A 13,300-nucleotide genomic window follows, 5' to 3' on the forward strand; every position below is an offset into this window, starting at 1 on the left:
TTTTTGCACTTGCTTACCAGTAAGGCTTTCAATGGACTATACATGCTTTTGACTATTAATAGTCAATAGAATTGCCCATTATTCTGAGACTAGGAAAAGAATCACGGGGACCACTATAGAAACAATATTGCGAAGTTATTTCCAATATTCTTCTATCCATAAACTTACTCCTAAATATATTCAGAATATATTTACCCAATTTCCCAATAGGCTTAATAATATAAACAGTGAACAATTTAAGGCCATCAAAGTTATTGATAGCTCTGATATTCAAACAAGGGATATCGTCCACCTTGTTCAAGAAATAGTCAAAATTATAATGGCCCTGTACTCGTTATATTTAAAACACAGCAAACCAAGGATCAATATAATGCTGAAAAATAGAAAAGGATCAAGTTCTAAGTTTTGTTGTAATTATGTAATATATACACAGGTGGTATTTATGTATGTATATATGTATCAGTTAGATGCGTAAAGCTTACAACGAACTTACCTAAACAAAATAGTCATCCTTTTAAGTAACATATAATTTATGGACATATTGTGTGTTTGGTTTGCAGTTATAAACCAGCAAACATCTGTTACAAATTCATGTTTTTCTATTTTTGAGCTATGGAAAGTTAAATTTCTATTTGCATAAGTACAAACGGTTTTCTAAACACACATCAGCCGTTCTTTATTCCCAGAGGAAAATAGATAAAAGAAAAAAAAATATACATATGATAGAAAAGAGAAATATTAAGAAATGAGGAGTATTTTCACTGTATAGGGTGTCCGTGCATGATTACACTTTAAGCAACTGGGTCATGTGACGCACACTGGAGTGTTCTAAAGTAAGCACCGAGGTCACAGGTAGCCATGACAACTGACTTTTGACCAAATGTTTTGTTGGGGGATCGGACAGACTTTTCCTGTTCTGCTTTGTTTCTTTTGGCTCTCCATATGCATATACAGCGAAAAACAAGTTTTTGTTGCCCAACTTTCCTTAATTTTCCCACCTTGGGGTCCCTTTGAGCAGTACTAGATCCCAAAGTAATTAATTAAAAAAAAAAAGTATTAAGTTAGAGGAGGATGAAGAGATAAAGCCATCAATCATAAAGTTTATTCTGCCTCTGTTCATAGAAAGAAAAGTAACATCACTACACAAGTGTATTTTCTCAAATAATTTGTACAGAGTGAAATACCAAAGACAGAAAACACGAGACTTGCAGGTGTCAAAACTCAATCTCCTCTTTTCCATATAATGTTTAATTGTTATGCGATTGAACTCTCTGCTGCCCTATATTTATATGATTAGGAACATCCAGTTCTCACTAAAAAAAAAGGCATATAATGAGATATAGCAAGAACCGTGCGCCCAATTTCCTACTGCAACTGTATATTGGCTATGAATATAATCAACATGAGTAGCCAAGGGGAACTTCCTCGTAGAATTAGGCTAGCTGAGAATCCAAAAAGAAAAAAAAAAGGATTATAGCATGAATAGGATTCAGGAGAAATTCATAGTCACTCATTCAATGTTAGTCTTCTGGATGAGAATTAAATAGCAAAACACAAATCATGCAGACCTCGTCATACAGTTATGAATTTACACTCATTCTTACCATTCTCATTCAATGTTGGTGGCGGAGCAGTGGATGAGTTTTTCACTGATATTCCAAGGTTAGAGCAATCCATATCAAGAGCACCTTGAAGACAAATATAAAATCACAAAGTCATTTTGGATTAATTTGGGAAAAAAAGAAAATACAGTAAATAATTTTTTACCTCCAAAACAATGATTAACAAATGAATTTAAGTACAATTGAGGTTTTATATTCTCACATTCTTTGTAGCAAGGTAAGGCAGTTGCATTGAGAAGATTGTAATAGCCAGCATCACACTTGCAATTATAAGAGAATAAGGATGTTTTGTTGCACATGCCACCTCCACAATCAACCCATTGGCAAGCTACATAAACATATGACCAAAATGTTACAATGCGTTACAATCTATCAGAAAAAAAAAAGGTGGATAAGAGCTGCCAATAATTATATCTGTAAAATTTCGATTACCATCAAATATGGATTCATTTGCTTTTCTATCTTTTTGTTGGGAAGGGGCAGGGGCACTGGAGCAAGAGTGGTTCAGAGTACCTACAACGGGGATCATGAAAATCTTTCAGCATCTGTTAAAATAAAAAATATTCTTAATAGTCATTAAGAAAACTTGAGAGCTGTTCTAAACAACCACAATTCAAATCTTAATCTGTGTGGAAGTTTTTATTAAGGATGGCTCAACAGTTATTTTAATTGATAAAGTTGCAATATCAACACCATGCTTTTTGATTATTGGTAAGTTGAACTGTTTCACTTGAGATTTGCTAAAGGCAAAAAAGGATTATATTTCAAAATCTGCTACAAGCCTCAAATCGCAGGTTTGAGTAATTTGTACTTATTGAAAATAGAAGTCATTGTTTCAATATCTTAGTCTGTTTAAGTACTTATTCTGTATTTTTGTTTTACTGGTCTCAGACTCTCAGTTGATTCCCTCTTTAATGCAAATTAAACTGCTGGGCATAACATCCCCTAATAGTACTAGTACTCTACTTTACAGCTTCATAATGAAACTACATTGTATTAGCAACTTCAGAATTATTATCTTTAATATTAAGCAATGCTTGAATGTCATACCATGACTTAAGTCTTCGCTTTCATATTACATTAATATCTTAATCCAAAGAACAAACTTTGACAGAATCCATATATGCAAAGAAAATCTATACCCTTTAAGCAAGAAATGCATTTTATTAAGTTTCCACCAATTATCTTCCTTTGTTGAAAGTCAATTGCTTCAAAACTGAGTGATTTAGACACTTCCACATAAACTTTAAAAATAATTTTACCAAATACCAGACTTTTTCAACCACATGCAGCTAAAAATAGTGACCAAAAACATACGCATAACATAACAATAACAATTTATGCCTCCTAAAATTGCATGTGTTATTGTGTTAGTATACTACTACTGAAAGCAAGCATCCTATAAAAAAAATGCAGTATTTAGATTAAATCAAGCACAGAATAATCCATAAAAAATAAAAGCGAATACTTAGCTTCTTTTTGGAGGTGAGAGAATGCTTACAGTTGGGAACTATGCAAGGAAGAAACCCGAAGCCCCCATCATGAGCAGAAAGATGTTGCCTCCAACCTGGGTCGCAATCGCATTCAAACATGAGAGTTCTATTCTTGGAAGGCTTGCAAGTCCCCTTTCCACATTCCACTGCTTTGCAAACATCATCTGAACTCAACTCATTGCAAACATAACAAGTCAAAAGCAAATTCATAAGTCTAAGCTACAAATCAATAAGTAAAAAAAAAAAAAAAAAAAGAACTTGAGAAGACTCATAAGAAGAAAAGTCATGGAACCTCAAGCCCGTGAATCCAAAGTGGCAAATACAGAATCCCAATAAAGAAATGAAATCCAATAAAAATAAAGTAAGCAAAAGAAAAGGGTGACATTCACAAACCATATAATGGAGAGAGCAGAGGAGATAGAAGATCACTTCTAGCTGAAAGAGTTTGCAGGAGAAGAAAAGCAATGACACTTGCGAAGGCCATCTTTAACGATAAGAGAGAGAGAGAGAGAGAGAGGGTCATAAATTCACAATAACACGGAGATCGTGGCTATCTAACAGTTGGATACATTCATCTAAACTTAACTGTATAAACCCAAGAATTTATGTTGAAAGTCGTTAGTCTTTGAGGCCATTTTCTGCACTAAAATTCTTCTACTTTATGTTTTGATCCTACCAATTATGCATCTCCACGCAGTGACGTGGCCATTTTGATTGATAAAGATCTCCAACAATGGAAAATAAACGTTGATTGCGGTCCAATCTAAGAAAAGAGGTACAGTATATCAATCTACTCTTTCTGAATTTATATATAAATAAAAAAACTAATTTAGTAATTAAATATATTTAATTTTCATAGTTTCATATAAACTATATATTATATTTGTTACAATATTTTTAAATTAAAAATATGAAATAAGATTTACTTAGTTAAAATTTGTTTATATTCAAATACAAAATTTTTAAACATTTTTTATTTATACACAAGTCTAAATAAAGTATACAATAATGATAAAAAAAAATTAAAAATTAAAAAGTAGGTGCACTACAACGTGATGATTTTTAGTAGTTAAATTAATCATAATGAAATCATTTAATTTGACCTATGTTGCCATGACGTGTTGGTATCTACTTTCTAGTTTGCATTTAGAAACCCTTTGTGATGGTTCTACGAGTCCACCCGCAGCAACACGGCAAATGTTTTCTCGCCTTTTTTTGGCTCCTTTCTCTTTCACTAATTAATTTTTTGTTTAGAATAAATCAATACTGATTTACGAGTTCTTTATACTTTTAAAGATCGACTGCTAATTAAAGAACTAACATCTATATTGTATACCCAATTTTCCAAACAAGAAAAAATAATGATTATTCGTTGCCTAAGGTTGCTGCGGCTGAATTTATATATAAATAAAAAACTAAAGTAAGTAATTCATGAAATTATTAAATAATATTATTTAATAAGCGATTATATATTGTTTGATTCGATGTATTATGTATAAAAAGTGATTAATTTAAAATATTTCTTTAAGAAAATAATATTCTTTCTGCAAATGATATATTTTTCACAAAAACTAGGTTCTATATCCATTTTGACAATATAGTTTCTTTGACAAAAAAATAGTATTTTAAAATCCATAATTTTTTTTTTATAATTTCCAAAAAAAAATATACTTTTAAGTATCCTATAGCAACATTGATACAGAACTTGGTGTGAGAGAATGCTAAATAGTTCATTATTGTTAAGTTTATTGCTTCTTAATAATCATGGCTTATCTTTTAAATTTTTAAGAACTTAATTTTTATTTTTTTTAAAAAGAAAATTCAATTTTTAGTCTTTCAATAATTTTCTATCACATGAATTAGTTTATGAAGTTAAGTCTCATTTATTAAGTGAAGATGTGTATTAATAAATCATATTTGACTTAACTATTAATGCTCATATAATTACTTAATAGATATTTAATTATATAAAATGTGTAATTTTACAATTTTTACTAGACATTTATGGTTATAGAAGTGGAGTTGTTTAAATAACATATTTTATTTTAAAAAAAAATGTATTTGACCATAAATGAATTGAAAATTTTCACGAGACATATAATTTGACTTCTATTATATAACCACCTGAATATCAATAGACAAATCAATCATGATTTATTAGTATATATCATTACTTAACAAATAATAAATAATTTATGAAAAAAAATAAAGGACTAAAAATAGACAATTTTTTTTAAAGGAATTAAAAATCAAATTTTTAAAAATTGAGAGATTAAAAGCTTACTTAATCCAATAATAATATTATGCCGTTAAAAGAGGTAGAGAAGATTCACGAACAATAAAAATTAGAAAAAAAGAAAAGAAACTGATTTAGTATTATTTTAAATTAGAATTTGAAAACACTTCAATACTAATGAAAAGTATAACAACTTTTTAGTGTTTAAAGAATTTACTAATTAATATAGAAAATGATAAAAGCAGACATAATTTTAAGGATAAATCTTCCTTTAAATTTATTCTTTTAGTTCTAAATATAAGTAAAAAAAAATAATCCATGCTAATTAAGAAAACTAGTTAATATTATTTAATGGTACTAATCTCAAATACAAGTAATTTAATTTACTAAACTATCCATTATTAGGACTTAATAATCTTAAAAATAAAAAATAAAACATTAAAAGTAAAATCTCAAATAAATAAATGAGTATTTTGAATACGATAACATTAAATATAAGTAAATTTAGTTAAGATTTACTTATATTTATAACTAACATGATTTTTTTTCTATACTCAAAATTAGATGAAATACTGAAAATATAATTTCTTTTGGGGAGGTTAAAGCAAATGCTTCACTTGCTTTGGGTTGGCTAAGAAACATGCTCAAAGTTTAACATCACTGATGATGTTTAGAAAAGATAGTTATTTGGGGCCAATAAATAATTTGAATATTTTTGACGAGCATATATTACAAAATGGGAAACCCAAGAATTCCTAGAGAGAGCAATGAATGATTAATAAAAAATAAAAAAAAACTTGCTCAAATAAGTAGTGTGCAAATTGCAATGCTACTTAGATACAAGTCTGCATGAGGTGATGTCAGGGCACAACTGGGGTTCGGCAATAGGGACAATGTGGATGTGCTTGAAGCCATGGAATAAGGCATGCTGAATGATACTTATGGGAGCATGAAAGGTTCATAATCTGTTTCTCTTGTCCAAAATCTTCTAGACAAACAGCACACACTTTTCTTTCTTTCTTAAACTTGTTCCCGCGCAGTAACCATGAACTCTCTAATAGCTTCCTACCTATTCCTCCATCCTCCTTCTGCTTTCCCTCTTTTCTTGGACTCTCACTTGACCTGTAATCTATCTATTAAGCAACTGGGGTAATAATTCATTATTCATTAGTACAACCACACCAACACCCTTCTCATAAATCCTATCTTAATTGCGTTTAGCTTTTCTTGTAATTACAAATTAAAATAATTTTATAACTAATTAGAAAGAAAAATTGATCAAACCTCATGTTGATGTATCTAAAACTGTCCTCTTTCAAACAATGGACATCATCACGTGCATCTAGACATTATTATATTTGGATAGAGGCATCTATATAGAGTAGAAGGAATGATTATATATATCTAGCTAGCCCGACAGAGTTTGATTGCCGAGGAATCTAACAAATAAAGTGTTTGATGTGAATTAATCTCAGAATCTGCATATACCCTTAATTAGGCATGTGTGTGTGCATAAAGAAGTGGTGGAAAATGAAAGCAAGTGTTAACAAAAGAAGAAACTCTTGGTAGCTAGCTATATGGATACCTCATACCTGTATGAGGAAAAAAAGTGTCCAAGTTTTTTGTGAAGGCGTTGTCTGGCCTTGAGAGCAGTTTCATCTAAGAGAGTGAGTGAAATCCATGGTTGGTCCCTTAGGTAAGTGGCATGGAGATGGTGTTCGTAAGCATAAGCATAATCATAATCATATCTATGGTTCTGCTCTGTTCTCTTCCTTGGAAGCAAGCCAACACCAGGCAACCTACCAGCCATCAACCCTTCACTGCTTAGATTGCTTATTCTTATCTCAATTGATGGCTATAAGAGGCCGCAAATAATGCATACAAAAATTTTGATGCTTACTTGGGTTGGGTGTGTTAGCTTTTGGTTAACATCAAAAGTTAGAGGGCCCGATTCCCATGACTTTAGCGCTTTCAAATCATTTCAATTATGCATTTTATGACAGCTAACGTGCTCAAGAATATTACTGCTTTCATCTCATGAGTGGGTTGCATTCCATTGGGTCGAGGATTTTGTGTCCATAATTGAAACACGTGGTTCCCCCAAAAGCTAACCTTAAACGGACACACATTCTTATCCAACTCCACTTCTACCATAGCTTCATTTGGGAGAGTCAGAACTCAACATGTCTCTTTTATTATTTTTTTTCTATAGTGAGTCAAGTTTAGGAATTATAATAAGGCAAGTTAAGTCGAAATTTAAATATATAGATATCAACTACTTTATAAAATTAAAGTTAAAGTATACCTAATTATTTATTATAATTTTTTTTTTTATAGATTTTATCTAGTCTTTTAAAAAGTTGATTTAGTTTATTAGTCTGTTTAATTTTATTATTATTAATGAGTTAATAAGTTTAATTTTAAATTAGATGTTCACTAGTATGTTTTATGGGTTAAAAAATGTATATATTTTATTTTAAGAAAATTAAAATAATTTTAAATTATTATATTTAATACATATAAAAAAATGAAATAGTAAATACAAATAGTAATTATAAAGAGGATACTTATATTCATCACAATATAGGAGAAGATATTAAAACATTGAATTTTTTTTTGTGATTTTAGTTCTTCAAGTTCATTTTATTATTGACATGATTTTTGAGAAAAATTGAAAAAATTAATTTTTCATATTCTAGTTTGATTATCATTAAATTATGAGATGTACCGAAGGATAATTAAAATTAAAGATACAAATAATGAATATACATTAAAAAAATATCGTAATATTTGTCACGAATACATTATTATAGTTGAGATGAGATATTATTATTCTCACTATATAATTATGCAATTTTTCTTGTTAGACCAGTTTGTAAATAATTAAGTTAAAATGATAATAATTATATAATAATATAATATTCATTAGTTGATTTATTAAAATTATTTAATTCAAATTCAATTATATTTTTTTTGAATGAAGTTCAATTATCATTTTCAAACTAAACAATAAAAATAAAAAGTAGAGAATAAGTTATAATACAAAGTGTTATAAGCAACTAAACCTACTTTTAATCATTTTTCTAAAATGTTTGAAGAATTTTTTTTTGTGTGTATATTTTAATAAATAATTAATTCTGATTTATTTTAAATAATATTTATTTATAAACAATTTTCTATGATTATGATGTATTCCTTAAAAAATTTAAATTATCTTAATTGAATATTATCCAATTTTTGATATATTCTTTAAAAAAATTAATTATCTTAATTGAATATTACATGATTATTTTATATTATAATTTTTTTATTGAATATCACAAAACTTTTTTATAATAAAAAAATATTTTAAAATCTAAATCCAACACACCCCTTAATTATTTTTAAAGTTTTAATAAAAAAATAACTTTATTTTTAATTATTAAATAAAATATTAATTATACTTTTAATTATAAGTAATTATCTGAAAAAAGAGATTATCCATAACAATTATTAATTGTTAATAATGAATAATAAAATCAAGAAACATAATGATCTACATTAGACAGCCAAATTGAGCAACATACAATACAACTGGCAGGAGCAAGAACCTTTCCATATGTGAGTATCATATAACCTTATAGATTTCAAATGAAATTGTTTTTATTTTTTATTTATTAAGACGTAATGAAACAAATGTTTGAATCACTGCCTAATTAAATTTGGGTTGAGTTATGGGAAATAAAGGACCAGTGATACCAAGTTAAGCGCCCATGCCTCTAAATTTTGGGTCCATTGGTCATCTTTGGGCCGAACCTAGTAAGTCCATATTGAAGAAAACGATGTTTTTCTTTCTGAGGCACTATGGTCTAAGTGTTGACTTGAAAGCCTTAAGAAATAATCTTTGAATTGGAGTAATATAACACTATTTTCGTATACACAATTTTTAATTATTTTATCTTTAAATTTTTAAATGATAAAAAAATATTAAAAAATAATTAAATATAAGTCTTAAATATAAGATTTTGAAGTTCAAATACTAATTACAATATCAATTGATTTAACAAATATTAATAATTTTTTAAAATATTTTTAAATAAATATAGAGATACAAAATATCTTAACACTAGTTATTATAAAATAAATATTATTTGTTGCACGATAAATAAGTATATATAATATATTTTGAAAAGATTAAAATTATGTTAAATTATTATATTTAATAAATGTAAAAGTAAAATAATTATATATAAAATAAGTATATTTGTTATAAATTAGGAGGATTTTTTTTATATATAATATATTTGTTGTGATTTTAGTTTTCTGAGCTCACTTTGTTATTAACATGATTTATGAGATAAATTAAAATAACTAATTTTGAAACTCATCTCAATCGTGACATGCATTGAATGGTAATTGAAATTAAATAAAATAAATAAATGAAACTAAAAAGAGAGAGAGACATGATGAACATATAATGTAAAAAAATGTCCTATAGTAGCCTCACATTGTTATACTTTAGATGATACATATTAAAACAATAAACAAAACTACAAATAAAAAAAAATACACGACGAACATATAATGTGAAAAAAATATCCTAAAATTTAGTAATATGATATTATTATACTTGAAATGATACATATTACCAATATTCTTAATTTGTAATTGTGTAATTCTCTTTTTCAGACTAATTTATGAAAAAATTCAATTAAAAAGATAATAATCACACAATTTCTATAATATAAGATTCATTTGCACATTCATTAAACTATTTAATCTAAACTCAATCACATATATTTGTGTGTAAAGTTTGATAATCTTTTCTAGATTGACCTATAAAATAAAAGTAAAAAGTAAAGTTAGAGAAAAAAAGTTATAATAAAAAATATCATTAGGAATCAAACTTACTTTTAATCATTCTCTTATGTGTATCTCATCAAAATGGAAATATACATCAAAATTTTGATATAATTTAATTAATATAATTAATAATTACATATTATTTTATTTTCTATTTATAATTAATAATAAATAATTTCAATTTTTTTTCTATAGCTGATATTTCAATAATCTTACTATTTAATTTAAAATTAATGTAATCAATAATATAAATAATTACTAATTAAACAAAATTTTAATTATCAGTTATTTATATTAATTAGTTAATAATTACCTATTATTAACTAATTTAACATTTTAATTAAATTTAATCTCTTAATTACACATTAATATGTGTATATAAATATTAATTTAATATAATTTAAAGTTACAGTATGAATCCATGGATAATAATTACATATTATTTTATTATCTATTTATAAGTAATAATAATTACTTTCTAATTATTATTTTTCTATAGTTGACATTTTAATCAAATATAATATTTTAATTGCATATTAGTATATATATATGTATATATATATATATATATATATGATACAATTTTTAATACTGTAGTTCCGAATGGTAACAGACATAAAAAATTTAATATAAATTAATATAATTAATAATTATATTGTTTTCTTTTCTGTTTATAATTAATAACAATTGTCTTCTATTTATTATTTTTCTGTAACTGATATTTTAATCAAATTTACTGTTTAATTTAAAATTAATGTAATCAATAATATATATAATTAAATATAATTCTCAATTATCAGTTATTTAATACTAATTAGTTTTAGGTGTAAAATTATATACTAATTGACTATAATTAAAAAAAAGTGTTACTCAACACAATCATCACAATTATAATTTTATAAAAATTCAACTTTTATTTGGTAATTAGAAAGAAAAAAAATACTTTTATATATCATTTATATAAAAGAATATGAGAATTAAATTAATGATAAAAATACATATCTTAACCTTTTAAGAGGAAAAAAAATAATGACAAAAAAGAGAATAGAAGAAAAATAACAAAAAAAGAAAGAAAATGAAAGAAAAGAGTGTGGAACTTACATTTTGACAAAGGAGATAAAAAAAAAAAGTTTTATAAGAATTTCAATAATTTATTGACTTACAATCACATTTGATTTTCACTTAACATTGATTTTAATGAGTTATCAAATTGAAAATTATGTATAAGGAAAAATAAGAATAATGAAAAAAAAGGAGAAAGAATACCATGTTAGATAGCTCTCTTCACAATTTCACTAATAAAAAGAAAATATTAAAGATTCATAAAATAATGAGTGATGTGATATAGAGTGACAAAAAATAATTTTATGAAAAATGTCACTTTCAATTTCTAAGAAAAATAAAAAAAATAAAGAAATCATATTAACAATAAACATATTAGTGAGAGATTATGAAACATACATGTTTTGATAAAAAGAGACGAAGAAATAAATTTTATAAAAATTTCAAGAATTCATTAACTTGAATCGCATTTTATTTTCATCTAACATTCAATGAATTTTCAAATATCAAATTATATGTGAAAACAAAATTCAATGAATTATTTTAGAAAGAATACCTTGTTAACCAATTTTCAATTTCACAATTGTCATTTTGTATACAATTATTTCACGGTCTTTCTTAACTTCTTAATCTTCATATCAATCGAGATTTTTTTTATTTAAAAAATGATTTCACAATAAAAGAAAATTATTTCATTAGTTTGTAAAATGAGTTTTCAAATTCCAAATTATATGAGGAGACAAAATAAGAATATAGTGAAAAAAAAACTACCTCCTACTTGTATGTCAACTTTCTCAATTTCTAAGAAAATAAAAAAGAAATAAATAAATCATATTAATAATGAACATATTAGTGAGAGATTGTGGAACATAAATGCTTTAACAAAAGAAATGAAGAAATAAAATTTATAGAAATTTCAAGAATTCATTGACTTGAATCGCATTTGATTTTCATCTAACATTCAATGAGTTATCAAATATTAAATTGTGTGAAAACAAACTTTAGTGACGAAAAAAAACTAGAAAAAATATCTTATTAACTAACTTTCAATTTCATGATTGACATTTTATAGACGATTATTTCAGAGTCTTTCTTAACTTCTTAGTCTTCATATCAATTGAAACAAAAATTTAAAAAATTATTTCATAATAGAAGAACATTGCTTCACTCGGTTGTGAAATGAGTTTTCAAATTCCAAATTATATGAGAAAACAAATTAAGAATATAGTGAGGAAAAAAAAAGAGAGACTACTTTTTACTCCACATGTCAACTCTCTCAATTTCTTGATTCTTCTTGTTTTTGCCAATAAAATTTACAATTGTAGAGTCTCTCCTAAATTTTCATATAAAGGCGAGTTGGATAGAATATTTAATATTAAAGAGTTGTAAATAAAAGACAAAATTAGAATGTAATTGACATTATGACATTGGAAACTGCAATTACTAAACCTCTCATGAATTCTCATATAAAGGTGACATTTTTTATATATTATAAATAGAAAAATAGTGAATTTGGTTGGTGGTGAAGATTTGGTAAATTTAAATGGAGCGGGTGAATAGATGGTGAGAGATGACGGAAAAGCAACCGTTGCAACAATGGTGGAGAAACTATGAATTTGCTTTGCAGGTACAGAAGAGTAACAACATGAAAAGTTAATCTAATAATTTAGGGTTGGTGGATATGGTATATTAAAATAAGAATATTATAAAATGATTAGTAAACATTTCTGTTGAGACAACATTTTAGATGTATTCTAAATTGATGTGTGACTATATACACAGTAGCTCAACTCAACTTTAATATTATAAATAGAAAGGTGTGAAAAACGATAAGATAAAAAATAAAAAAATTGTTATTTGTGCTGTTTTGAATAACTAATTTATTATTTATTCCATTTTATGATTTTTAAAAAATGCATATTCGCCTTTTCAGTAAAAAAAAAAAAAAGAGTTATGGATGACAATAAAACACTACATTCGATGTAAATTAGTGTGAGATACAATTTGAATTTGATTTGGGGTATGGTTATTAGATTTGGAATTTA

General features: G+C 26.0%; 1 protein-coding gene across 6 annotated transcripts; it reads right to left on the reverse strand.

Moving 5' to 3' along the window:
- Positions 1–494: 494 nt before the first annotated feature.
- Positions 495–7,150, reverse strand: LOC109816877 (uncharacterized). 6 transcript variants are annotated; one of them, XR_014427994.1, is made up of 7 exons: positions 3,509–3,848; positions 3,124–3,279; positions 2,055–2,135; positions 1,768–1,950; positions 1,605–1,688; positions 1,185–1,442; positions 495–1,020 (listed from the first exon to the last, which is right to left on the reverse strand). XR_014427994.1 is itself a non-coding variant. In XM_083060127.1 (6 exons), the coding sequence occupies exons 1-6, from the start codon at positions 3,636–3,638 to the stop codon at positions 986–988; spliced, it is 669 nt and encodes a 222-aa protein (XP_082916253.1). In that variant the 5' UTR covers positions 3,639–3,859; the 3' UTR covers positions 495–985. The 6 variants fall into 6 exon arrangements, 5 of the variants coding, with proteins under 5 accessions (XP_082916253.1, XP_020237624.1, XP_082916254.1 ...); XM_083060127.1 differs by lacking the exon at positions 1,185–1,442 and having other exon boundaries at positions 3,509–3,859; XM_020382035.3 differs by lacking the exon at positions 1,185–1,442 and having other exon boundaries at positions 1,825–1,950; positions 3,509–3,843.
- Positions 7,151–13,300: the final 6,150 nt, after the last annotated feature.

Source organism: Cajanus cajan, chromosome 7 (genome assembly GCF_000230855.2).
Source record: "Cajanus cajan strain Asha chromosome 7, NIPB_CcT2T_4, whole genome shotgun sequence".
In the NCBI taxonomy this organism is placed as follows: domain Eukaryota; kingdom Viridiplantae; phylum Streptophyta; class Magnoliopsida; order Fabales; family Fabaceae; genus Cajanus; species Cajanus cajan.

Coding starts and splice junctions, on each gene's coding strand:
- LOC109816877 (XM_083060126.1), bottom strand. CDS start 3,638: ATGACCCTCTCTCTCTCTCTCTCTCTCTTATCGTTAAAGATGGCCTTC. Junction 1,951..2,054: donor AAATGAATCCATATTTGATG/GTAATCGAAATT, acceptor ATGTTTATGTAG/CTTGCCAATGGGTTGATTGT. Junction 1,443..1,604: donor ACCAACATTGAATGAGAATG/GTAAGAATGAGT, acceptor TTGGATTCTCAG/CTAGCCTAATTCTACGAGGA.